Source organism: Dunckerocampus dactyliophorus, chromosome 8, assembly GCF_027744805.1.
Source record: "Dunckerocampus dactyliophorus isolate RoL2022-P2 chromosome 8, RoL_Ddac_1.1, whole genome shotgun sequence".
NCBI lineage: Eukaryota > Metazoa > Chordata > Actinopteri > Syngnathiformes > Syngnathidae > Dunckerocampus > Dunckerocampus dactyliophorus.
In genome coordinates, this window is record NC_072826.1 from 7,356,991 (window position 1) to 7,381,172 (window position 24,182).

Genomic DNA, 24,182 nt, shown 5'->3' on the forward strand with positions numbered 1-24,182 from the left:
CACATTTGGCACTTTTATTAATGTTTATGCTTTTATTGCTTTTATCCTTTTCATATTTTTTTTATATCACGTCCGGCAACTATCAATACCGCCACGTACACACTCATTATCTTTTAGGGGTTTCCCGATGGAAGTGTGCCGAAGTAGGGGCTACCTAACTTAAGGTCAAATGAAAACCCAGTCATACATTTTTTTATAAACTGAAAAACATTTCTGCGTTTTGTTGCATTTGGCTGGTATTAGTTTGGAGTTCAGTTTGTACTGTATAGACAAATCAGTTTCTCAATAGTATTTCAAATCAGGGGGTGCGGAAACGTTTCTGTCCTCTAGTGGGTGCATGACAGGAAATACAGTAGCACCTCACATTATTAAATTATTATCATTAAATTCCACTGAACGTAAAGAATTTATGTAAAGTTTTTGCATCATATTACGGAAGAAATTCCATATAACGTAAAGCGTCAAATCGGTGCAAGTTTTTTTTTTCAATCAACTTTATTTATCCCTCAAATCGATGCAAGTTCAGAATAACACCTTCTGACGCTTCACGCTCTCATTGGCTGATTTTCGGGGCACCGCCTACGCTCTCATCTCATTGGCTGACTTATACAGCACGTACTGTACATGAGTTTGTATGAGAGACAGGCTTCTCCCTTCAACCTCCCTTCCTCTTCGTAGTCGCCCTTAAACTAACTTAAACAATTAAGTTACAAATTAAAAAATTTTGCACACAGCATTATCGTGTAGCACGTGTGCGTTTGTCTGTGAGACCAGCTGACTCTTAGACTCTTTGAGTCACGTTTCGTTCTCAGGCTAGTCCTCCTCCTCCTCCTTCCTGCCTCCACTTGCGTGCTCCTGATCAAGACATCTCTTGAACGGTAAGATTGTTTTTGTTTTTCAGTTTTATTCATTTACAGTAGTCTTATTTATTACCTTATTTTATATTGGAACGTTACTCTACTATGTTTATGCTAACGTTTTTTTATATTTTCCCCACCATATTTGGTGGACTTTGAATATTTTGAAGTGCCAGAGGGGTGAGTTTGGGAAGATCTTGGAACGGATTAGGCTATTTACATGTATTTTACGCTTCGTATAACATAAAAACCCTTTAGCATAAAGGTTCTCGGAATGAATTATTTACGTTGTAGGGGCGTCTACTGTAATTGAGAACCACTGCTATAAGGTAATGTATAATGTTTAAAAAAAAGTATTTACAGGTTTTTCTTCTCTAACTACTAAAATATTCCATATATAAAGAAGGAATCCTACTTTTCAGAAATTCACTTATGTCCGTTGCAAACAAGACCTCCTGCCAAGCTGCAGCCCGAGTCTGAATGGTACATAGCTGGCCTCAGATTCGTTACCAGTTCAAAAACAGACTCAGAAATGTGATGTTGGCAAATGTTTATACATAGACCTGCACACATTAATACAAACAGGTACTACACATACTGTATGAACATCATAATCTACTTTATTATGTACACTGAGGGATGCTACATGCATAGGAGCTCAAGAAAGAGGGTTGCACACATCATATGCATTGAAACGAACATCAACCAAGCATAGTTTATTGGAGTATTACTTGAAATATAAAACACAACACACTTTGATTGTCAGTTGAGAATAAAAAACTCTGTAATCTGTATGTAGAAAGATGATACCACAGTCACTGGTGTGCTTTTTTGCCGGGCTTTGGATATGTTATTATACATGCTGGCATGCTTTAGTAGAGATAAACCCATTTTAATGTTTTGTTAGAAGTCTGAGACAAGCACAGACAATATTCACAGTAAAACTGACACAAAGCACCCACTTAAAACAATTAGGGAAACAATCCTCATTACATGATCAAAACGAAGTCACTTGACCAACTTGCATTTTATGCAGGAAGCAAGCACAGATACCTGTCAGTAAAATACACTCCCTGTTGGTTTAAAAAGTGAATGCATAACATAAATTCCAGATATCTTGTCATGCTGCATGGACAGTGTGACTTACCATAACTAAAAATACTGTACAGTGGAACCTCCAAGGTTGAATGCCTAAAGCAGTGTTTCCCAACCGTTTCCCAACCTTTATTGAGCCAAGGCACATATTTTACATTAGAAAAACATCACAGGAAAACACCACCAAGTAAAAATGTTGCATGAATGGCAACAGGTGCGTGCATGGGTTAATTTTGAACCTCCTGCCATCTCGTGAAAGAGCATTTAATTGTTCCGTCTGTCACTATACAGTCGTTCCTTGTTTATCGTGGTTAATTGGTTTCTACCGCAACAAGTAAAATTGAGCAAAGTAGGAGTCAATATTAATAAACTGAATATTTTCATACTTAGAGCATAGAAAACCAATTTTATGACTTTCTAAATACGGTTTTTACCATTATTAGAGCCCTGTAGGCATTAAATAACACCTTTACGCTCCTATTATTCATTGTTTGTACCACATTGCGCAACACTAATGCGCAGGCTACGGAATCTCTGCAGGGACATAAGAGACGGCCGCCGCTCATTGCATATAGCCTCCAATTTATTTGTTCTAAATTTAAGAAAGTATTTCACACGGAGTGGGGAAGAAGGACAAACTAAGAAGACAAAAAATTACCAATTCCACACGGAATGGGAGAACTTTTTTTCACTCTATCATGTCGGACATACCACAGCTGACTCCATGCAGTGTTCAGGTAATGTAATCCAAGGTAATGTCTCATCATTGTACCAATACTGACAATACTGTACAATAGCTTCCTTTCTTGGCAGTGAAAAATGGCAACTAAAGAGAACTGGAAATTTTCGTATACACGCAGGGAGTAATGTACTAAAAGCCGACCAATCACAGCCTTTACAGTCTGCATTTGTTACATTTTTTGTAGGTGCATGTTAAAGGGGACCTATTATGCTTTTCCTCTTTTCTGACCTGTAAATGTTGTTACAATGTTGTATTCTCGTGTTAAACGATGCCAACACATCAGATAATGAGGTTTGCACATTTGGAATTGAGACCTGAAAGCACTTTTGGATGGCTAGGACTTTTTTTTTTTAACACCGAGTTCCACTGACGTCCCTGCAAACCGGACTTCCTAATATGGGCATACCCAGGCAAACGCTGTACGCCTACCCTCCCCCGGCTCTGTTTCGCTCTGCTCTGTTCACCGTGCTCCTAGGAAATGTTTGTTCAGAAGTGGTTAGAGTTGCGGATTCCCGGCCAGCAAGAGAAAAATATGCTCATCTGTCAATGGCATATCACACGGGACTGTTTTGTGAACATGGACCAATACGAAGCTGGATTATCAGGTAACAGGTACAGTACAGGTATTAACAGGTACTACACATACTGTATGAACATATTACAGTACGTATGACTATCCGCCAAACTGTTGCTGAAGTCCGACCCCTCTCCAATGTTACTTGGTCGTCTTGAAGAGTCAGAAGAGCAAGCTGTAAGTAACAGTTTACAGTGTCCTAACTGTTTATTTTGTGTAAGTAATCGGACAAAGGGGGTTCGGCGGATGCGCCTCGGGAGCGCTTGGGAGTGTGACCAATCACAGTGGACTGGGCTTGGCGTGAGGTGTACCTGGGGGAGTGCCGGGGGTGAAGTAAATTACACAGACCGTTTGGACGGGAGGCAGGAGACACTGCAGTAAGAGGTGCAGAGTCTGGAAGATCTACAAAGCTTTCTGTTCAGGTTATCGTGTGTAGCTGCTCTCTACTACTACAGTACTTAATACAAAGGCCTGAAAATTAGTATAATAGGTCCACTTTGAGCTACGCAGGAGGGTTGGGGGAGGGAGCGCAGAAGTATAAACAAGCTGTATGGATATACTGTGAAGTGAAGGTCAAGAGCAGAAATCACATTAACCATCCACTTGTCTTCACTAGGGTCGCGGGGGTATGCTGGAGCCTATCCCAGCTGACTTTGGGCAAGAGGCGGGGTACACCCTGGACTGGTTGCCTGCCAATTGCAGGGGACATATAGATGTAAATGTATTTTTGTAATAAATGTATTTTCGTCTTTCAAATTTCAACAGAATTTGGTGTATTGCATTGTTAAAAATAAGCATAATTATTAATAATTGAGTTAATAAATTAACACAATATCTTTATCATATCATATGTCTGATGATCAGGGTTTTCATTTGGTGGAAGTGGGCCCAAATGGCTCTTAAATGCTAAGGGGTTGCCATCACCTGTACTAAACAGTCCACTTTGGTTGACTTTGGAGGTTCTACTGTTGATTTGCACAAAAACACATCATGCACAAAGTCACCATTTTGAAAATTTGTATTATGCGAACACAGAACACATTTTCCTTCCACAAACCTTTTTAAAAACATGATCAAGCACAAAGAAATCACTCATGTGAAAGAAATAAACAATACAGTAATCCCTCGTTTATCGTGGTTAATTGATTTCAGACCCGACCGTGATAAGTGAATTTCCAACAACTACAAGTCTTTATTTATAAAACAAATATTTTCGTAGTAAGAGCATAGAAACACCAGGTTACAACCTTCTAAATATGGGTTATTAGAACCCTATTAGAACCCTATAGACATAAAATAACACCCCTATAGTCACCTTTACACTCACATTACCCAATATAGTAGACAGAGAAAATAAGCCATTTATGACATAAGACTCATGCTCATGTGTGTTGCAATAAATGTGTTCTGGACATGTGGAGGACAGGAAGTGATGTGAGAGGTTCAGAGTTGAGTTTTAGCATGGAGTGGATTACAGCCGCAGCAGTAGCCCGTGTTATTATGGTATTGTTATTGTTATTGTGCATGTGGTGAGATCATTCAAACCTGTTGGTCCTGCGATCAAGTCTGTTGCTTGTCTCACCGAACAATGACTGGCACCAGTGTAGAATACTACATTCACAATTGGAATGCGTCTTCTTAATTCCTTGTGTTTGTATTTTAGTTCATTTAGCAATTTTTATGCTTGAAAATGCTTATTTTAGGCAAAAAATACGTACAATTTCCTTAAATATGCATGTTTTTCTTTTTTTTTTTTACTAATAGGCTGTATGTAACCACAAAACAGCATGGCTTATAATTAATATATTTTTTAAAAACCGTAATCGAGTGAAGAACCACCGATGTTGCGAGGGACGACTGTATTGTATACAGCGGCGGTAAAACACAAGTAAAATAGGTCACATTTTTATACATCATCACCGTTTTTTTTCCTTCCACCTCCTTTCCTCTCTGGCTATCACCCATTGCTTTGTTTAAAATGCAGAAATGCCACCAGGGATATAAAAAGGCAACTACATTTGATTGGCGTAAGAGGAGGGACCTCCAACCTGGCTGTACTCAGATGGCTGTCCCAGGTCTCCTTGGGTGTTACAGCTTCCAGACCGATCAAAACTTCCCTGGTTGTAAGGTTGCGGTGTAAAGGTGCCAGCCTGCTTCTCGGTAGCCCCGCCCACAAACCTGGCAGCACCCTTGTGCCAACCAGTCTCCTTGAAGACAAACCAAATGTTCCCCGCCCAGAGCACAAAATTAAGAAACCCAAACACCTGCAGAGAGAAATACAGATAGTTGGCTACATATTTTTATGTTACATATGTTACGTTATTTCTTCCCTTTTGTTACCTACCACTGAGGTGTTGAGTCCAGACCAGCGTGGTTCCTGGACAGAGCCACATTTATTGGTCTGCACTTTGCAGGCAGAGATGAGGAGCTGAACCTCATCTGGATCTGTAGCTACCTTGACATCAGACAGAGCTTTGGCCCAAGCAGAAGAGCTGACGAGCCACATGAAGGAGAACACAACGGTCACAACAAAATCCTAAGGGGGTGTAACAGGGAAGAGAAAGGTGCAAACACTGAGTTGGAGTCAGACAAATGAACACATCCTCTTTCCATTGTAAGTAATGACAGGTGATGCTTTCATACATGTCCTTGTACACTAATGTCCTGTTCAAATGCAATATCAACATAATTGTAAAAGGATGCGATCCTACCAGGTCTAAGCAGGTCAAGATTGAACAGATGAGTTCAAATGCAAGAATGTGTTGTTCCAAAATGCAGTGCTTTGCAACAAACACAGCTACTGGGCTTACCCAACTCAAAACATACTGAGGAGGACTATTTTTTGAGAAGACAACAATATTTTTATTGTTATTTGAAAATATTAGGCCAACTATCCACTATATATGCGGGGAAGGGGGAGTTGCACTAATACAAGATTTAGAACATTTGTAGATCACAGGTAACTGAGAGGGCCTGATGCCACCACCTTTGTCCCAAAGGTGTTTGATGAGGGTAAGTTCTTCCAAGCTTGCATAAAAATGGCCTTCCCCAAACGCTTATGGCCCATAATGTCTTGGTAAGATGAAAACCTGATATTCATGTTTGATCAATTGCTTAAAATGTGTGTTTAAATAAATACATAGTGTAAGATATGTAATGATGATACTATTACAGTAGAACCCGCTTAAGTCGGTCCAGCTTATTTGGACAAACCGTCTACGTTGAACAACTCAACTGTACCAACTTAAATCGACATTGATACACAGTGTTCACTTGCGGTTCACCTTTTGCAGATTCACTGTTTGGCTGATTTTTTAAATTTTTTATTACAGCTTATGAACGCTGTTACAGGCTGAGCCTGGCCCTTTAAGAAGAATTGCATTGTGGGAAGTTAAGTGTCTATCTCTTCCCTTTCTCGTCTGTCTGCACCGCCTTTTGTTTTCTGCGTCCTGATTGGCTGTAGACCTTTGTCAATCAATCAATTTCCTTCGTTCTCCTGTCATGATGTCTCCTGTGTCATCGCTAGCTTGCTTGCTTGCTAGCTTGCAAATGAATCTTCGGTTCATCTGTAGAAATATGCTTTAACAAGGACACAAAAACGCTACCGTACAGTGGAACGGCGCCAGGACGAAAAGGCACGGTCACATGAGTGAAATATTTGTGACGTAATAATTTCTTGTGTTGCTCATTGAGGTTGATCGTTCAAATTCAAACAAAGGTTTGAAGTTTTTTGAGAGTGTTCAAACAAGAGAGAAATGTGACAAAATCTTATTGCCTGTCTGAGAAAAATGTCTAAAGTGTATGATGAGTAGTTTTACAGCCTTCATACATATACAATAATTTTAAAAAAATTAAGTTGGCTACTTTGCGGATTTCACTTACTGTGGGCTATTTTGGGAACCTATCCCCGCGATAAATGAGGGAACACTGTACCACTGTAATGGTCCACGGCTTTTGTCAACATAAAATTTGAGACCCAAAGAGGTTATTTCTTTGTGTTGTAGTCTTGTCAACTTCTTCATTATCGCTAAGAAGCACGCAACAGCATCAACATAACCTCTGCTTAGTTCAGAGGTGTCCAAAGTATGGCCCGGTGGCCATTTGTGGCTGGTGACTTATTCATTATTGACCTGCAGCATGTTGTGGAAATAAAATTAAATATTAAACAAACAGCAAAAATAGGAAAATTGGCAAAAAGCACAATGCAAAGAGAAAAAGTTGAAATAAGATGAAAAAGGGTACTTTTTTCAAATCTCTTTACAAAATAAAAAAAATATAAAAAATTTCAAAGTGGCCCCCTCCACATCTTTTGATTTTTCTGTTTGCGGCCCTCGGTGGAAAAAGTTTGGACACCCCAATGTAGTTACATAGCATTAAAATTTATTAAATGTTCGATTAAAATGTTCAGTGCAAAGTAAGCTTCAAAATAAATCACGGCATTATTAAAAAAAAAATTATTTAACTTGTTATCCAGCGGAAGAAAGATACAGTATGTACAGTATGTACAGAAGCTTTATTGTCATTTTAGTCACGACATACAATGAAATTACCACAGCGAGTCTGTTAAATAACAGTATAAAATATCGTAATGTTATACTGGCAGGACAAATCAGCCCTTTCCAGGAATCTATACGACAACACTGTGTACCTTACAGCAAGGCGGACGCCACACTTCAATGAAGCCAATGCGGCTGAACAACTCTTGTTCTCCGTTAGGCTGGCTATAACTACTTGTAGTAGGCAAACAGCACTGCCCTCTATAGCTCTACTCCTGAATTACAGCTCAGAACCATATACAACAGGGGTGTCAAACTCGTGCCATGGAGGGCGGAGACACTGCAAGTTTTCTTTCCAGCCAGGCACTAAAGCAGGTGATTTTAATGATCAACACCTTCAGTTTGTGGGAAGGAGCTCATCAATTAAATCACCTGCTGAAGAAACTGGTTGGAGAGAAAACCTGCAGCGTCTCAGCCCTCAGGGCACGAGTTTGACACACGTGATATACAATAATCCTGTCGCTAGCGTCTTCTGAAAACAGAAAATAAAAATATGCACGCGAAAAACAATACCGTATGTTGAAAAATCCTTTATTATCACCCATTATTTTACGTCTCTGTCTTTTATGTGTCTGGTGAAAAACACACGTACATGTGCAAGCAGTGGCTGGTTTGGGTTATGTTGACGTCAGTCAGCCAGTCCAAGGAGCATCGAGATAAGCGGGTTCCACTGTAAATATATCTACCTGCCAGCCACCTTACCCAAACACTGGCATAGCCTCGATTCATGTGAATGAAGATTCCATCTCCTTTTCCCTATACACTTAAATATTCTAGAAACATGTATTATATTATTACATACATGTATTATATTATATTATTCTAGAAACATGTATGATACTATCTGTATATATTAAAAGGTACTCACAATGAGAGGCCCTCGGTTGTTTTCGCGGTACTTGTTTTGAAAGAAGACGTAGACCACGGTTGCAACAAAGGAGTAGAGGAAAGCAAAGACCGCAATTGTGACGAAGAACTCCGCAGAGGATGAATAGTCTCCAATGAGAAAGAGGCGCTCCCTCCGCAGGTCCTCACACGTGGGTACTTCAAATGACACCTGGTGCAGCCTGAGGCAAAACACGACACAGTGGTCTCAACCAAATAAGAAAAATAGCTGAACTAAACTATCAAGTCAAGTTGCCATGGTTTTGTTTCATTGCTGTTGATTGTGTGTTTTTGGGTGGGGTTGAATATTTTGTATGTGTTTTGAACCTCTAGTATTTACATTTATCCCGTATTTCTTGTCCTAGTGTTCAGGTAACCTTGTCGTATTTTTCAAGCCCATGTCCACACGAATACGGATATTTTTAAAACGCATATTTTTCTATACATTTTGGCCTCTTGTTCACACGCAAACGTGAGTTTTTGTTCTTAAACAAATGGAGCTTTTGGAAAACTACGGCTAAGATGGAGATTTTCAAAAACTGGCTTCAGTGTGTGTGTGTGTGTGTGTGTGTGTGTGTGTGTGTGTGTGCATGTGTGTGTGTGGATGGGTAAAACGGAGCGTTTGGTTTGTGTGACATCATCTCATGTTTTTAAACCTCATTTGGCAACAGAACATGATGTTATTGACTTATGGATGTCAGTTTCACTTTGTGCAGCCATAATGTTTTTTTTGGTTTTGTTTTTTTTTTATTTGTGCGTGTTAAGGCATTAAAAAAAACATTTTTGTTGTTTCCTGGCTCCGTGTAAGATTTTAAAGGAAAACTGCACCTTTTTTTTGGAATTTTGCAAATCATCCACAATCCTTATATCTCTTTTCTGTGTGTTCTAAAGATGTAAAAACAGCTAAAAAGGGGCAGCTAATTAATGCACGTAATGGGACACACTTATTCCGCCTACAAAGCTCGCAATTAAAACACCTCCAACAAGGTTTTATGGTTTTATATAAATGTTGTGACCATGTAGTAACAGGTACATCCATGATAACATGTAATACTTACAATATTTTGTCATATTTGGGCCATTTTAAGCAGTACCGGAACTTCATTCCTGAGCACATTGATTTCACATAGCAACATAGACCCTACACCGTGCGTTAATTTTTCGAAGCTCAAAAGCCAAAACACAGCATCAGTGGCGGCAGCTCCAATATGTAGCATTACCTTTCAGTAGTGGCCTGACGCGCTGCCAGCGAGTGTGGTGAAGTTTGTCGATAGCCGGCTAGTAAGTAGCCATTGTGGTGTGGCGAGGTGTCACTACGCCAGTGAAGTAGTTCTTTGGCATAACAATATTAATAACAATAATAAAAATGGCGCTGTAGCTTGGTTAATATGCAGGTCATATTATGTAAATGAATAGGCGGTTTTTGGAGGGTTTTTTCAGAAGGCTTTATCGGCGTAATATTTGCTTCCCATTACGTGCATTGCTGGCTGCCTCTTTTTCTTTAGCTGTTTTTATATCTTTAGAACAAACTGAAAAAAGAAACGCATGTGTTCATGTCTCACGTGAGGATTGTGGATGATGGGCAAAATTCCAAAAACAAGTGCAGGTTTCCTTTCAAAAACAATGTGCACGTCTTTGGACACATTGATGTCTTTTTCAGGCTTCTGATTGGACTGAACACGACAGCCACTGAATCTGTTTTTATGTGGACAGTTTTTTAAAAACGTCACTTGTGCAGATGGACATTTTTTTAACACTGCAATGGAGGAAATGTGCGATTAATAAAATATCCTTGTGTGGCCATAGCCTTAACATGCTAATTGTTTTTAGGCTTCTGTTGTCTGTGACTGGGCCCAATGAATGATTCAAAGAAAATAAGATGACCATATAATGCTGCTATAAGGTAATTACTTGTATGTAAAGTGTAATAATGTGTTTATGTGCATGTGTGTGTGAGCGAGTAAGAGACGGGCTTAGAGATTGCTTCTATTCTATATTCTTTATTTGGCTAAAGGTTGTTTTTGCTTTAGAGAAGACTCTGCAACTGACTGCATATTAAAAATGCATTGCCAAAAACTACAGTGACCTGAAATACATTTAGACTGTTACATAAAACCAAGTCATTGAATAAAACGAGAGTCAAAAAGAGATGGGTGTGTCTCACCTGAAAGGATAAGCAAAGTCAATGGCGATGCTGAGGTTGCTGCTGGTCTTCTCCCTGCAGTCCACACTGACCCGCAGTTGGCCAGAGTAGCCCCCGCATGTCGCAAAGGCAAATATGGCAAAGAGCTGAAGATAGACAAACAAAAAGGTCACTTGCTACCGCTTCTGCATGTTTACTGAATATCACATAGAACAATGTCACTGTGACTGCAGAGGTTGGTTGATTTGGCAGTATTGGTTCCCTATGTGTTTAAACTGAGGGGTTTACATTCATTTTAGTTGTTATCAGCTAACACATCAAGTCGCACCAAGACAATCTGCCCTTAATATGAGCTTTGCGCACTTTTCTTCAGCACATGAAGCTTTTATAGCTGCTTTTGTTGTAGCGTTCGTCAGCCTGATCAGCATCATGGTCTTCTTCTTCGCATGCCAGATCAGATGGCTAGCAGCTGTGTGGAGAGGTTATGCAGAATGCTTCTCAGCCTCTGGAGGGCGCTATTTAGCTAACATTGACCAGACATCAGTTAGTTATCAGCACGTCCTACAAACCTGCGTGATGACTTGTATATCTCACCCAATTTTAACTCGCCGGGGAATCCACTTGTATTAGGGTATATTATTTTAATTCTAATATTTTATTATTGATTAAAAGAGATATTGTCGCACAAATATCACCGCCATTTCAATCCTCTAAAAATATAAGCACAAAACAATTACTCTGTGGACCCACTATGTATTTCTGGGAGCATTGATAAAGCACATCGCAGTTCCAAAATAAATTAAATGTTTTCAAAGTACAGAAATTGAATGTGTGATTGTCTGAATTGCATCAATAAAAGCGGCAAGGGAAAATCTGCTGTTGGCTCCAAAATAGATGAGAGACAAGACAAGTTGTTTGAGAATAGTGAGCGGCACGATTTAGTAAAACATGCATGCGAGGAGACAAGTCAATACAACCTGAACGGATGGCTTCTAGAGAAAAGGTCTGACAATTCATCCTCAATGTTATGTACTGTATGTAGGGGAGGGGTGATCCCCTCTTCCTGTGAGGGACAGAGACGATTAAGGCCAGACTTCACATGCCTAGACACCCAAGGCTGTTTGAATCAGGTGATAAGCATGTGGAGGGCTTGTTTTGAAGACAGGAGGCCCTAATCATAGCAAGTCAGTGTGACATTAATGTGTATCTTAGCAGAAATACTGTACATATGTATGTTTGTGCACAATTCTGACTAATATTAGTAAAATCTAATGGAATAATAGACACAAACCATTTTACAAATGCAATAGCAAACCATTTTTTCCTGACAGGAAGCCAATGCATGATTTGTGCATGTAAGTAAGTACATAAATAAATCCATTTTACACAAAGTACTGTAGATTCTACTTTTAAAACTATACACAGAGTCTCAAATGTAAAAGTTTCATTTCCTGTTGGAGTCAGGAAGGCCTCAGGTGGAGTGGAGAGTCTGTTCATGTGCACACCAAAAAGCACAGCTGGAACATCCGCAAGGTTATAGGTCAGGGATGTTGCTTAGCCTAATTGGAGAGGCCTCTTTCAAACATCTATACTGCACAAATCACACGCACAGGTTTTATGAAATCTCATAATGCTGTATATTCAGGCAGTGACATGCGCTGAATAAACATTTAACTCTTAAAATTGTCACAAACAAGCCGAGATAATCATCTCTCTACGACGTAGCACCCTCTCTCTCCTGCAGCTGTCTTTTTTCCCCACGATTTATAGGTCGAGGTTTAGCCCCTCTCATTTCAGGCTGGGCCCTTTGAACAGAGGAGCGTGGCATTGTAGCGAGAGGGTGGCTTGCTAAGCCTTGCACCCTGTGTGTTTATCTGCCTCTCCCAGCTGGGCTCCTCAGGGAACAAGCCATAGAAAGAGTAAAAAAAAGGAAGAAGTGGAAGTAACAGCAAGAGGAAGATGCTTGGGTACAGAAAGGAACAACAAACATTTGCCTTTTTGCCCTTTTTCCTGACCCACATTGCATTGAATTGCCTTTTTGTGAAGACCCTCATTTACAACCATGTTGCACTGAGGAAATTTGTTAGGTATCTTTGCAGAGTCAGAAAATTTACTTGACAAAAAAAAAAAAAAAAAAAAACTGTGCACATTACAGCTTGTCAGACAGTTTTTTTCTTGTTAGAATACACTTTTTTTCTTGGAAAATTTGGACTTTATTCTCATACAATTACAGCGTTTTTTTTTTTTGCCATTTCTGCTGTTGTTTATTGAAAAGAATTCCAACTGTTTCAACTTTCTTGTTGTATATTTTCTTCTTGTAGTTATGGCTTTATTCCCATAATATTTTGACTTTGTTCTCGCAGCATTAGAACTATTTCTGCAACCTAATTTTCCAAAATTGACAACTTTTTTCTTTGTTTTATTTGTTTCTTGAGATAACATTTCCATCCATCCATCCATCCATTTTCTATACCGCTTCATCCTCATTAGGGTCACGGGGCATGCTGGAGCCTATCCCAGCTGACTTCAGGCGACAGGCGGGGTACACCCTGGACTGGTCGCCAGCCAATCGCAGGGCACATATAGACAAACAACCATTCACACTCACATTCATACCTATGGACAATTTAGAGTCGCCAATTAACCTCACCTGCATGTTTTTGGAATGTGGGAGGAAGCCGGAGTACCCGGAGAAAACCCACGCGCACACGGGGAGAACATGCAAACTCCACACAGAAATGCCCAGGGGAGAATCGATCCCGATCTCCAGGCTGTTCCTGTATTGGCCAACATGCTAACCACTAGACCACCGTGCGGCCGAGATAACATTTCTTGAGACAAATTAAAAAAATGTCTTTTTTCTTTAATATTTAAACTTTATGCTATGAAAATGATCCTCATATTACATCATAATTCTTGTAAAATTATGAATTCTTTTATTAGATTACAACTTTTTTCTCTTAATATTTTGTCTTTAACTCCGGTTTCCTCCCACATCCAAAAACATGCATGTTAGGTTAATTGGCGACTCTAAATTGTCCATAGGTATGAATGTGAGTGTGAATGATTGTTTGTCTATGTGAGTGCCCTGCGATTGGCTGGCGACCAGTCCAGGGTGTGCTCCACCTGTCGCCTGAGGTCGGCTGGGATGGGCTCCAGCATGCCCCCGCTACCCTAATAAGGAGAAGCGGTATAGAAAATGGATGGATGGATGGATTTTGTCTTTATTCTTGTAAAATTACTACTGATTTTTACATTTTACTTGTTGTGTTTTTTTTTTGTTGTTATATTATATTTTTAGAATGTGCCGCAGGCCAATTAAAAAACAGCCGCGGAGCGCACAAAAGTTTTCTTGTGTCATTTCCAGCCAGAAGACATCAATCCAACAAAGAACTGAAAACTGAGCCAGGGTACTACGAATTTTGGCCATAACTGTTAAGTTTATCATTGTTGTGGTTGAGGTTGCACCTTGCTTAGAAGTCCTTGATGTGGAGTCATCGCCGCATCGTCTTTGGTGGCAAATCCCTTAAACATCGCCAAATTGTTCTCAACTCTCTCGTGGTAATAGCGGCTCTCTTCAATGTTCAATGTCATTCACCTTCTTCCCTGTCTGACTCCGCTGCTTTATCCGCTGCCCAGCCTTCCTATTCACGTATCGATAAATGATCATCTTTTACTTACACTAAGGTGTCAGCGTTTTGGAGCAGAGCTCACTACTCCAGTACTAATCCTTGAAAATGGAGCCTTAGCAACTTGGTAATGCAGAATTTTTGATTCAGCTCTTGCATTTGATGAAATCTCATGAAATGATACAGTGGTGATTATTTTATGATACTTCATTTTCATATGTCGGACAGTACGTGTCCAGTAAACACATGCGATGATAACAATGCATGTGGAGGAATCACTCCTGCATATCTACCGTATGCTGCAGTACAGTAATTGACCATGCATCTCCATGTCACCACAAGTGTGCCACAGTGTGCGTGTTTGACCACGTTGTTGCACATTGAGTGAATGAGAACCTTAACAAACACAGCGGCTTGAGTTGTTGTCATTGTTTGCGTTTTAATTCAACTTAACGTGATTTTAATTCTCCATGTGAGAACAAAAATCTAATCAAAGGCCTAAAAGCAGACTACTTTATCGACATCCGCGCACGGGAGAATCATCCACACGCCTTCATGAGAAGCCAGTCTTATCTTCACAGCAGCAGCGCCACAGAACAAATTCAGGACTCATTTAGTGGCGGTTAATCCCTTCATGCATGGGGAGTGCTTTGTGTCCTGCATAGCCCAGATTCATCTACCCACCCTCTAACTCACTCCTCTCTCTCTCGACAGGCTTGGCTGCCCTCAAGCAAAAAAAATAAAAAATTAACTTAAAATTTTGATATACTGCTCTTCTTGGCGCTTCATGGCTACTCCAGCTCATACAATGGGGCGCCCCAACCTGTTCCTACTTGTCAATCACCCGGGTTCTTCAGGTCAAAAGCATCTGTTATGTGTTTGGACACAAACATCAAGCAATATTTGAACCTTCATTCACTCCTTTCATTTCTACCGCCTGTCCTTTTCACAGTGTGAGCCGGAGCCTGTCACAGCTGACATTGGGGCGAGAGGCGGGGTACACCCTGGAATGGTCGCCGATGGACACCTATGGACAGTTTAGTGTCCAATCAACCCAACATGCATGTTTTTGGAATGTGGGAGGAAACCAATTGAAGCACAGTGAGCACATGCAAACTCCACACAGGAAAGTCTGGAGACTTCAGATTCAAACCCAGAACAACCTGGCTGTGAGGAAGACGTTCATCATTTATATGCATTTGGACGTGAACGTATAACTACTATAATGGGAAAACTTTTTAATTTGAATTTCATTGGATTCATTGGATTGACATTATTTCTTATGGAAAATATTGATTTGGTTGGAATACACTTGGGTTAGAGTCAGACCTTCTAGGATGGATTAATGATGATAACCAAGGTTCTACTGTATTTACAATGATGGCAACTGTCCAAAGATTTTTTAGTCTGAAAATTGGGGAACCTGTGGATCCCCACACTTCATGACCCCCACATTTTTTTTGTCTCTGAAAATAGGTCTTTTTCTTGTACAAAACAAACACAAAACACCGTAAATTGTTACTATTGTTTAAATATGTGATAATGCGGGTAAAATGTACAGCATACAGGTGCCACTATTAAGAAAGTCCACAACGTTTACATGTTCGTGTCTTCATGCTTCACTGATAATGTTTTTTCGTCAAGCATTGAGATTTTGCACTTCCGTGGTGCTTGAATGCACCGTAGTGCAAAAGTATTTGCCCCCTTCTTGATTTCTTACTTTTTTGCATGTTTGTCACACTTAACTGTTTCAGATCGTGAAACAAAATGAAATATTAGTCAATGACAACACCACTAAATTCAAAATGCACGCAAACAAATAAGAAATCAGGAAAGGGGCAAACACTTTTTCACACCACTGCAGCTGTGAGATGCAAAGGTGAAATTGCATGTATAATTCCATCTGTTCATTGAACATCTTACGTTATCATTCATCAGTGGTGAGTACCTACGCATTTTACCATTTCAGATGCATTAATACGTGTGTGAGGCATACTGAAGAGCGATGAGGAAGGGCTCTGGAGATGATTTGAACCTGATAATTACAACAAAGGGAAATGGCAAATATTGATCTGACATTTAATTGAATTTGAAATCAATTATGGTGGTGTGTAAATGTATAAAGATTAAAACCCGATCACTGTCCAAATTCTTCTGACCGAACTGCACCTATGCAAGCTGATGCTGACAGAGGCGGATCTAGCTTTTTTGAAAAGGGGGGGTGTGGCCGAGGCCGTAGGAGCTGCAAAATGGAGCGAGGGGTCTGGGGGCCCTCCCCCCGAAAATTTTTTAAAATTAGACCTCATTTCCTGCAATCTGGTGATATCTGAGGCCAATTTTATGTCCTTAATTTCAAGAGTTTGTTGTTATTTTTATCCTTAGAATATATCGTTTAAGCCAAAACATTCTATTAAAAAATGACCGGTACTAGGAGAAACCCATTTTAGCGTTTTATTGTGGCAAAAAAAATCGCGGGTGCCTCAAAACGGGGGGGGTGTACACCCCCACACCCCACTCTAAATCCGCGCCTGGCTGAGGTACCTGCACATACTCTCTTGCTCTTTCTCTTTGGCGGGAATTTATGTGTGAGTGGACAATATGCAGCAGCCTGTTAAAAATGAACACAGTTATGCTTTATGGTCTACTTACTGTAGGTCACTGAGAAAGGACCCCAAATGTAACACAAAATAGAAAAGACAAACAACAAGACTGAAAAATGCGTTTTTCAAAGACAATACAGATATCATAGAATCATACAGTATACATACTTTACAGCTCTGGGATTTTCTTGGCATTTGCTCATTTTGTTTGTCATTGGGTAAAGTAAGTAGAGGTACAGTCGTCCCGAGACACTTTGCGGTTCGAATTTTGTGGCTTCACTTCACTTCACATGTCACGTTTTTCCCAAAATATATGAATCAATAAATCATGCTGTTTCGTGATTTTGAATGTGACCTATTATTAGTAAAAAAATATGCATATTGAAGCAAACTGTACATAGCATAAAAATCACTAAATGAACTAAAATACGCATATAAGGCATTGAAAAACGTTGACATACTGTAGTATTCCACGCTAGTCACTAGGTGTCAGTAATGTTGCTGCCATGTTCGTTGAGACACGCAACACCAGACTCGATCGCCGGAACAACAGGCTTTTATTGTAGCTTTGAATTATCTCACAACAGGCACAATAAACCCTAATAAAAATTCTTCCTAAAAACGCAGGCTACTGTTGCGGCCGTTACTCACAGCAAGCTAAAACTCTCTGAACCCCTGATGTCACTTCCTGTCCGCCCGCCATTTATACACACATACATGAGCATGAGTCTAATTTGGATCTTAAATGGCTTATTTGCTCTTATTATGTCTACTATATTGGACATAATAACTGTAATGCTGACTAAAGGGGTGTTAGTTCTTGTCTAGGGGGCGCTAATAATGTTCAAAAACATATTTACAAGGTCGTAAACAGGCTTTCTATGCTTAACTACAATTCGATTTATAAACAAGAAATCCTACTTGGCGGAAATTCACTTATCACAGTCGGGCCTGGAACCAATTAACCGCGATAAATGAGGGATTACTTTGAAACCGAACAGCATCTTTTCTGCTCTCTGAAGGCAACATACAGTACTGAAATATTCTCAATAGATTTGTAGTTCAACGCCACGGCATAGAAACTGCACAGTGAGGGAATTTAAGGCCTTTGGCCAACTGGACCATATTTTGAAGGCATGCAATGGGAAGGGTAAACACGTTGTAAACACATTATAACATGTAATGTATGTAATTCTTGTGCCACGTGTGTGACAAGCCAAGTTGTCCAACTAGGACAGATCGTCATACTGTAAATATTCAAAGATGACATCACTGAGATTCGGAATCAGTCTTACAGACGAGGAAAAGATCCCAACTCATACAGCAGACTAATAATGGGCTCGTTATATGCGACATCCGCTGACATTTTGCTTCGATACAAGTCGCTGCTATGATACAGTACTTGTAAAACTGTGTGAGATGATGCGGCCATGATGATGCTTCAGTGCATAAACAAATGTATGTGTATCATTAGCATCATGTGCTCAATCAACTGTACACTTTGGCTCCCTTTCTCTTTCCACACACACACACACACACGCACGCACACACACGGACACAGTGAAGTGAAGAGCTTGGGCACATCTCAAAGGACAGCTTCTGCTTGAGTTGGTCTATGGTGTAGAGAAGGGGACCTTACAGCTGTTTGGAGCAGAATACGCCAGCCAGGGATTGTGTGCTGTACACACACACACACACACACACACACACCATCAGCACTGAGCATCCTTTGCAGTCGTGGCAGCTAAAGAATTCCACTATTGAAGCCATTGAACAGAAGCAGCTAGCATGACTGCAGCTGAAGTTAGCATAACTTCACCGTCCACATGTTTAATCAGCCAGACAGTTAAAGGTTGAACATTGTTAGCCAAGTGAGATGCCAGTCGCCCAGGAAACAAAAGCTTTTCCTGCCTTAAGGCGCATACACAAAGCCAACTGACAAACTTGTGTTTCTACTGGCTTTGTAACGTGCAGTGACATTTACTGTGGTTGTTGGGTTTTTTTGTTTTTTTTCCCCAGGTTTTACATCACAGTTTGAGTGGTCAAACAAATATACGAGATATGTTAGGGGGACTTTTGCACCAGATGTTGCAAAAAGTGACACAATCAGAAGCAATGGTATCTTGAAATGACAGCAAAATAACAGAAATTGTGTTCAACTACAGAAATGTTACGAGTGGCAGCTTGCTTTGCCTTGCTAGTTAGCTTATTGAATTTTTCCTAGTTTTTTAGCTGTACTTTGTATTTTTTGGCTTCGCCCCCAGTCTGTGCTGTGATGCTTTGTTGCATTTTTCCCCTTGACGGCAACCTTTTGTTGCAGACACCTTTTGCTCTTCTTTTGTTTGTCTTCACATTAGGGCGGTCAGTCGATTAAAATATTTAATTGTGATTAACCACATTTTGTCCATAGTTAACTGGTAATTAATCACACTTAATAACAGATAGAAATACGTTTTTACCTGTAATAAGCAGGAATGTAAATCTCTGTGGTGAAGGATTTGATACGTTACTATGATAACTCCATCACATTTTATGCAGAGGGATATCAATTTTGGAAATACGGGCCATCATTTTATTAAAAAAATAGAATACATTTAGAAATGTATATTTTTTGTTTTTGCATGTTTGATGCGAGCGGTGTTTTGGCCCACTTTGTTTGACGGTCCTTGAACGCACCTTCTAACTTTGTCCCGCTGCTCTACTGTATTTTTCACCTTCTCCTTCCACTTCATGCATAAAACTAACATGTGATGACCTTATTGAGTGCTAGTGTGCATATTTGTTCGGTACACAACCTCTATGAAAAACAAAGTCCAGGCTCGTACTGGTGGATGGTTGCTCTGTATTCATTTCGTGCTTTTAATTTGATGTTGTTCCTGTAGTAAATAAAATAAATTTGATTGCTGTAATGTACGTATGTTTTACTGATGTGTTGATGTGTTCCCTGGGACTAGCTAGTGCGCTGCTAATGCTAGCGCTGCTAGCGCTTCAGCCATGGTCACATTGACACAAGCCCCCGAATAGCTGTCCTCGGCTATGCCTGCCGTTAAATAGCAGCTCGTAACCCAAAATTTAGCTCGCGGTTCAAAGCAAAATCTAAACAAAAAAAAAAAAACACTCGTTAGTTGGGACACTTGTATGCCAAGATACCACTTTATAAATGACAATAAATAAAATACCATCTGCCAGGGCTTGGAAGCTAAATTTACCGATCAAAATACCCTTTTCTTTGTCCATGTCTGCTCAATATTTGCTCCCGGTTGTATCTCCGCAGGCACGGAGTGGGCTGAGGTTCCAACAGGATGTGCACACGTTAATCGGGCAAAAAATAAAATAAAATAGTGGCGTTAAAGCAAACTTCCAAACTTTGACAGCCCTAATTCACATGTATCACGCTCTTTTTGTTCAGTAGACCTATTTTTTACTTCACTTTGGGGTCCTGTGACAACCAACACCATGCTTGGCTGCGTTAAAAACACCTTGTCATGTGGGTGGTAGCTACCCGACTATACAAGCTGTACACTGACTACTCTAAAGTATATAAGCACAGTACGGTGCCCTGAGAAGATAAAAGTGGTTGATGAAATGTGAGGAATGTAGGGGCAAAGTTTTGACTCGCGGGCCACATTGGGTTAAAAAAAAAAATTTGCCCGAGGGGTCGTCTATATAGGTGGTCGTCAAACAGAACAACATACTTACTCCCGGTGCAACAAAATACCACAACACAACCACAGCAAGTTAACGTATCACATAAATGAACTACAACTACTACGAGGGAAACAAACAACAACTAAGAAACATAACATGTAACTTAAACTGTTATTTACAAGTGCCCGCAAGGCATGCTGGGTAGTAACAGTATGAACTATGAATTATTAAACAATGGATGTCAGGAGTATGTGAACCTCCTTGTCTACGTCCCTGACGACCTCCTCAACATGTTTTACAATCAAGCAAACATGTGAGAAACACGGTGACATGTTTGGAAAGAGAGGAGCACAAGCTACCCAGCATGCCTTGCGGTGGGAATATACGGGCGTCATTTTTGACATGGGTGTTGTGCGGAGACGTTTAATGGTATGCCCACATGGTGCAGTCGGTAGGTTACACTTTGTGTCACGTGTGTGTGTTGGCGTGTTTGCTTTTTTGTAAAAGCTGCAGGTTGCATCTGACTCGCTCCTGTGTGACTCAAGCAAGTCATGTTGCCAGATACAGCCTTGATGTTAAAGGCTTGGAAAAAAAGTCATTTGGAAATGCCCGGTGGGCCGAATTAAGACATTTGGCGGGCCTGATCTGATGTGGCCCGGGCGCCGTAGTTTGCTCACCCCTGTCCTAAAGTGTGATCAAATAGAGATGACAAAAATAATAGTACATAACCCAAAAGAATCATAATAATCTGGTGTATAATTTGAATTGTTTGCCGTAAAAGACTGAAAAAGTTATCATCCCTTCAGTAGGAAGATAAGGGAAAAAAAAAAGATGCCGCTAAGAAAAGGTCACTTTTATAATTGTGCCCCCAGGGTTGTTTTGCATGTGTACAAGGATGAGAAGGAAAACTGCAAATGGAATTGTACTTTGGAGAGGATTGTGTACTTACTGTACGTATGCACTGTAATGACGACATGATTTGTGATTGAACATACAGTACATGCACACACGGAGGGAGCTACAGCGTGTGACAGCGTTATCTTCATTATAAAGCCTGAGCTTTGGATCATCTGTGTTTTGGCAGAACCACTTAAGACGCCAACTTGCTGCTCTTCTGATGGTGTTGCATATATTATTTTCTTAGCAAAACAAGTGTCCTGTAAAAGCAATTGAGGGGCAACCGTTTCAACAAATATCTGAAATATTAGCACCGTGGATACCTGTCTCTCTTGAAATATAAAGACATTTTATTATTTCACTTCGGACGACATGGTGCAGCTTTTGTGCGCAGGTGCAACGCGCGCTGGTGCGGTACATCCAAAAATACGCACGAAAGGAACATAAAATCGGGCCACTCGGTCTGGTGGCATGGTTTACTGTCAGATTAATGACACCGAATATTCTGAAAGTGACGGCATATTTGCCAAGTGAGCACATTGCAACATCGCGTTGCAGACGTCAATCACATTTCATTCAGTCCACATTATGTAACTCAACTGTGTATAATGAAGTTAGCACACGGGACTGAAAACAAAATGTTTCAACTCACCCATTCCAAAACACGGATAAATCCCAGAGGTAGTTTAAGCACTTGGAAGGTCCCCGCAGATGCAAGCTATGCAAAGACACGGAGGGAGATGTCTTCAGTTTTATGGCCATTTTTAATTCTAACTCCTAATTGTACATTTCTCCACCATTCTGCCATTTACTGACCTGATTTGCTGTGTCCATTTCTGCAGTCTTGCCAAGCGCTTGCTTGATTGGATGTAAACAAACAGCAAATGGAGAGCCAATTGATGTGAGGCGGAATCAGGCAACGGGCTCTCGGCTGGGATTCCGAATCTAGCCGGAAGAAGCCGAGTCTACCCTCGGTCACAGTGTTGTGTGCTTGCGCCTCTCAGCGCCACTAAATAACACGTGGATAAATACATACTGTGCATTTACACTAATATAATACATATATTTACAATTGTGTAATTATGGATTTGTTTTAATACTGTAGAAATATATAATATATAAAGAAATATATTCATCGCGTTTCTTTACTTACTTACTTAAAAATAGGATATTGTTAACCTATGGTAAAATGCCATATAGACCAGGACAAAAAAAGCAAAGCAGGAAATTTACGGAAAACTCACCAGAAAATACCTGTAAATCATTTTCTGCTGTACAAACATTCAATAGACAGTCACAATAAACACTGATTGTTTGTAGTATTAGCTTTGTTGAGCTCATTTGGAGTTGTTATTTACATTTGTAAATTTATTGATTCATTCTTTTTCTATACAGCTTGTCCTCATTTGGGTCACGGGCGAGCTGGAGCCTATCCCAGCTGAGAGGCTGGTACACAAATAGCTATTAACACTCACATTCACACCTGTAGACAATTTGGAGTCTCCATTTAGCATAACATGCATGTTTTGAGGGTGTTGGAGGTAGCCGGACAAATCAAAGAAAACCGACACGCTTCCGGGGAAAACAGGTTGAATCGTGCACAGCATACAGGAAGTGTACAGACACTAGAGGGCACACAAATACTTATGTATTGCCAAGAATGGTTGCTCAACAACACAACAAACAAACAATAGCGGAGCTCTTGAAGGAGACTAATGGGTGTGGTGTTGAAAAGTTCTGGGAAAAGTGTAGCGAGATGGTTTAGCACAGAGCTTCAGGTTAGATGGTGAGGTTGGTTTCCGAAGTCTTATGCGGTGCTATTCCACTATAGCAAATGCAAAGCGCTCTGACAGCACAGCTAATTTTAACACATCTCTGCCATCGTTCCAATTTCATTTCATGTCCTCCCTCCCTTCTCTCTGTTCTCTTCATCTCTTGCACACACACACACACACACACATACACACAAACACTGCCTGGAGGACTGTGTCTATGCATCAGCAAATCACTACATCTGATTGGATAACACATTCACCATTGGACATCCAATGCATGTGAGCGGGGACAGAAGGCGCACGTATCACATCCTGATAATATGTTTGAGATAATGAGGTGATGAGCAAACACATGCATTGATAATGCATGAACTCCTCACGCGGTGTCAGGAATCAAGAAGATTTCAAGGGAAATTGGAAAAAAGCAACTCAACAAAGCAAAAAAGGAGCGTACCTCAACACACACCACAAATGTCATGGATAGACTTTAAGTCGTAAATTAGGAAGGCATCGTAAGGTATGGTATGGTTTTTCGCAAAGGGTGAATCAAAGCACTTGTTTGTTGAAGACGTTTCACCTTTTACCCAAAAGGCGTCCTCAGTTTGAAAAAGTTGGGTGTTAAGTTTCCCTATTTATGGTCCTGGTGGGTGTGTCTCCTGGGGGTGCTCACAATAGAGTTGTTGTTGTTGTTGTTGTGGTCCGGTGTGCCTGGTGAACAACAATCCAGCAAAGGAAGACGTTCACCTGTCTGGTGGCAAAATATTAAAACTCATTAGTGGAC

General features: G+C 40.3%; 1 protein-coding gene across 1 annotated transcript; it reads right to left on the reverse strand.

Moving 5' to 3' along the window:
* Positions 1–1,381: 1,381 nt before the first annotated feature.
* Positions 1,382–22,975, reverse strand: synpra (synaptoporin a). The gene is made up of 6 exons (XM_054784142.1): positions 22,443–22,975; positions 22,279–22,344; positions 10,874–10,998; positions 8,693–8,891; positions 5,613–5,804; positions 1,382–5,532 (listed from the first exon to the last, which is right to left on the reverse strand). The coding sequence occupies exons 1-6, from the start codon at positions 22,458–22,460 to the stop codon at positions 5,281–5,283; spliced, it is 852 nt and encodes a 283-aa protein (XP_054640117.1). The 5' UTR covers positions 22,461–22,975; the 3' UTR covers positions 1,382–5,280.
* Between the last annotated feature and the right edge of the window lie 1,207 nt (positions 22,976–24,182).

Bases quoted from the DNA above. Each gene is read 5' to 3' on its own strand.
- synpra (XM_054784142.1), bottom strand. The intron at 10,999-22,278 runs GTGAGTTGAAAC...GTCTATCTTCAG, and splicing joins TTATCCGTGTTTTGGAATGG to CTCTTTGCCATATTTGCCTT. The intron at 5,533-5,612 runs GTAGGTAACAAA...TTCTCTCTGCAG, and splicing joins CTGGACTCAACACCTCAGTG to GTGTTTGGGTTTCTTAATTT.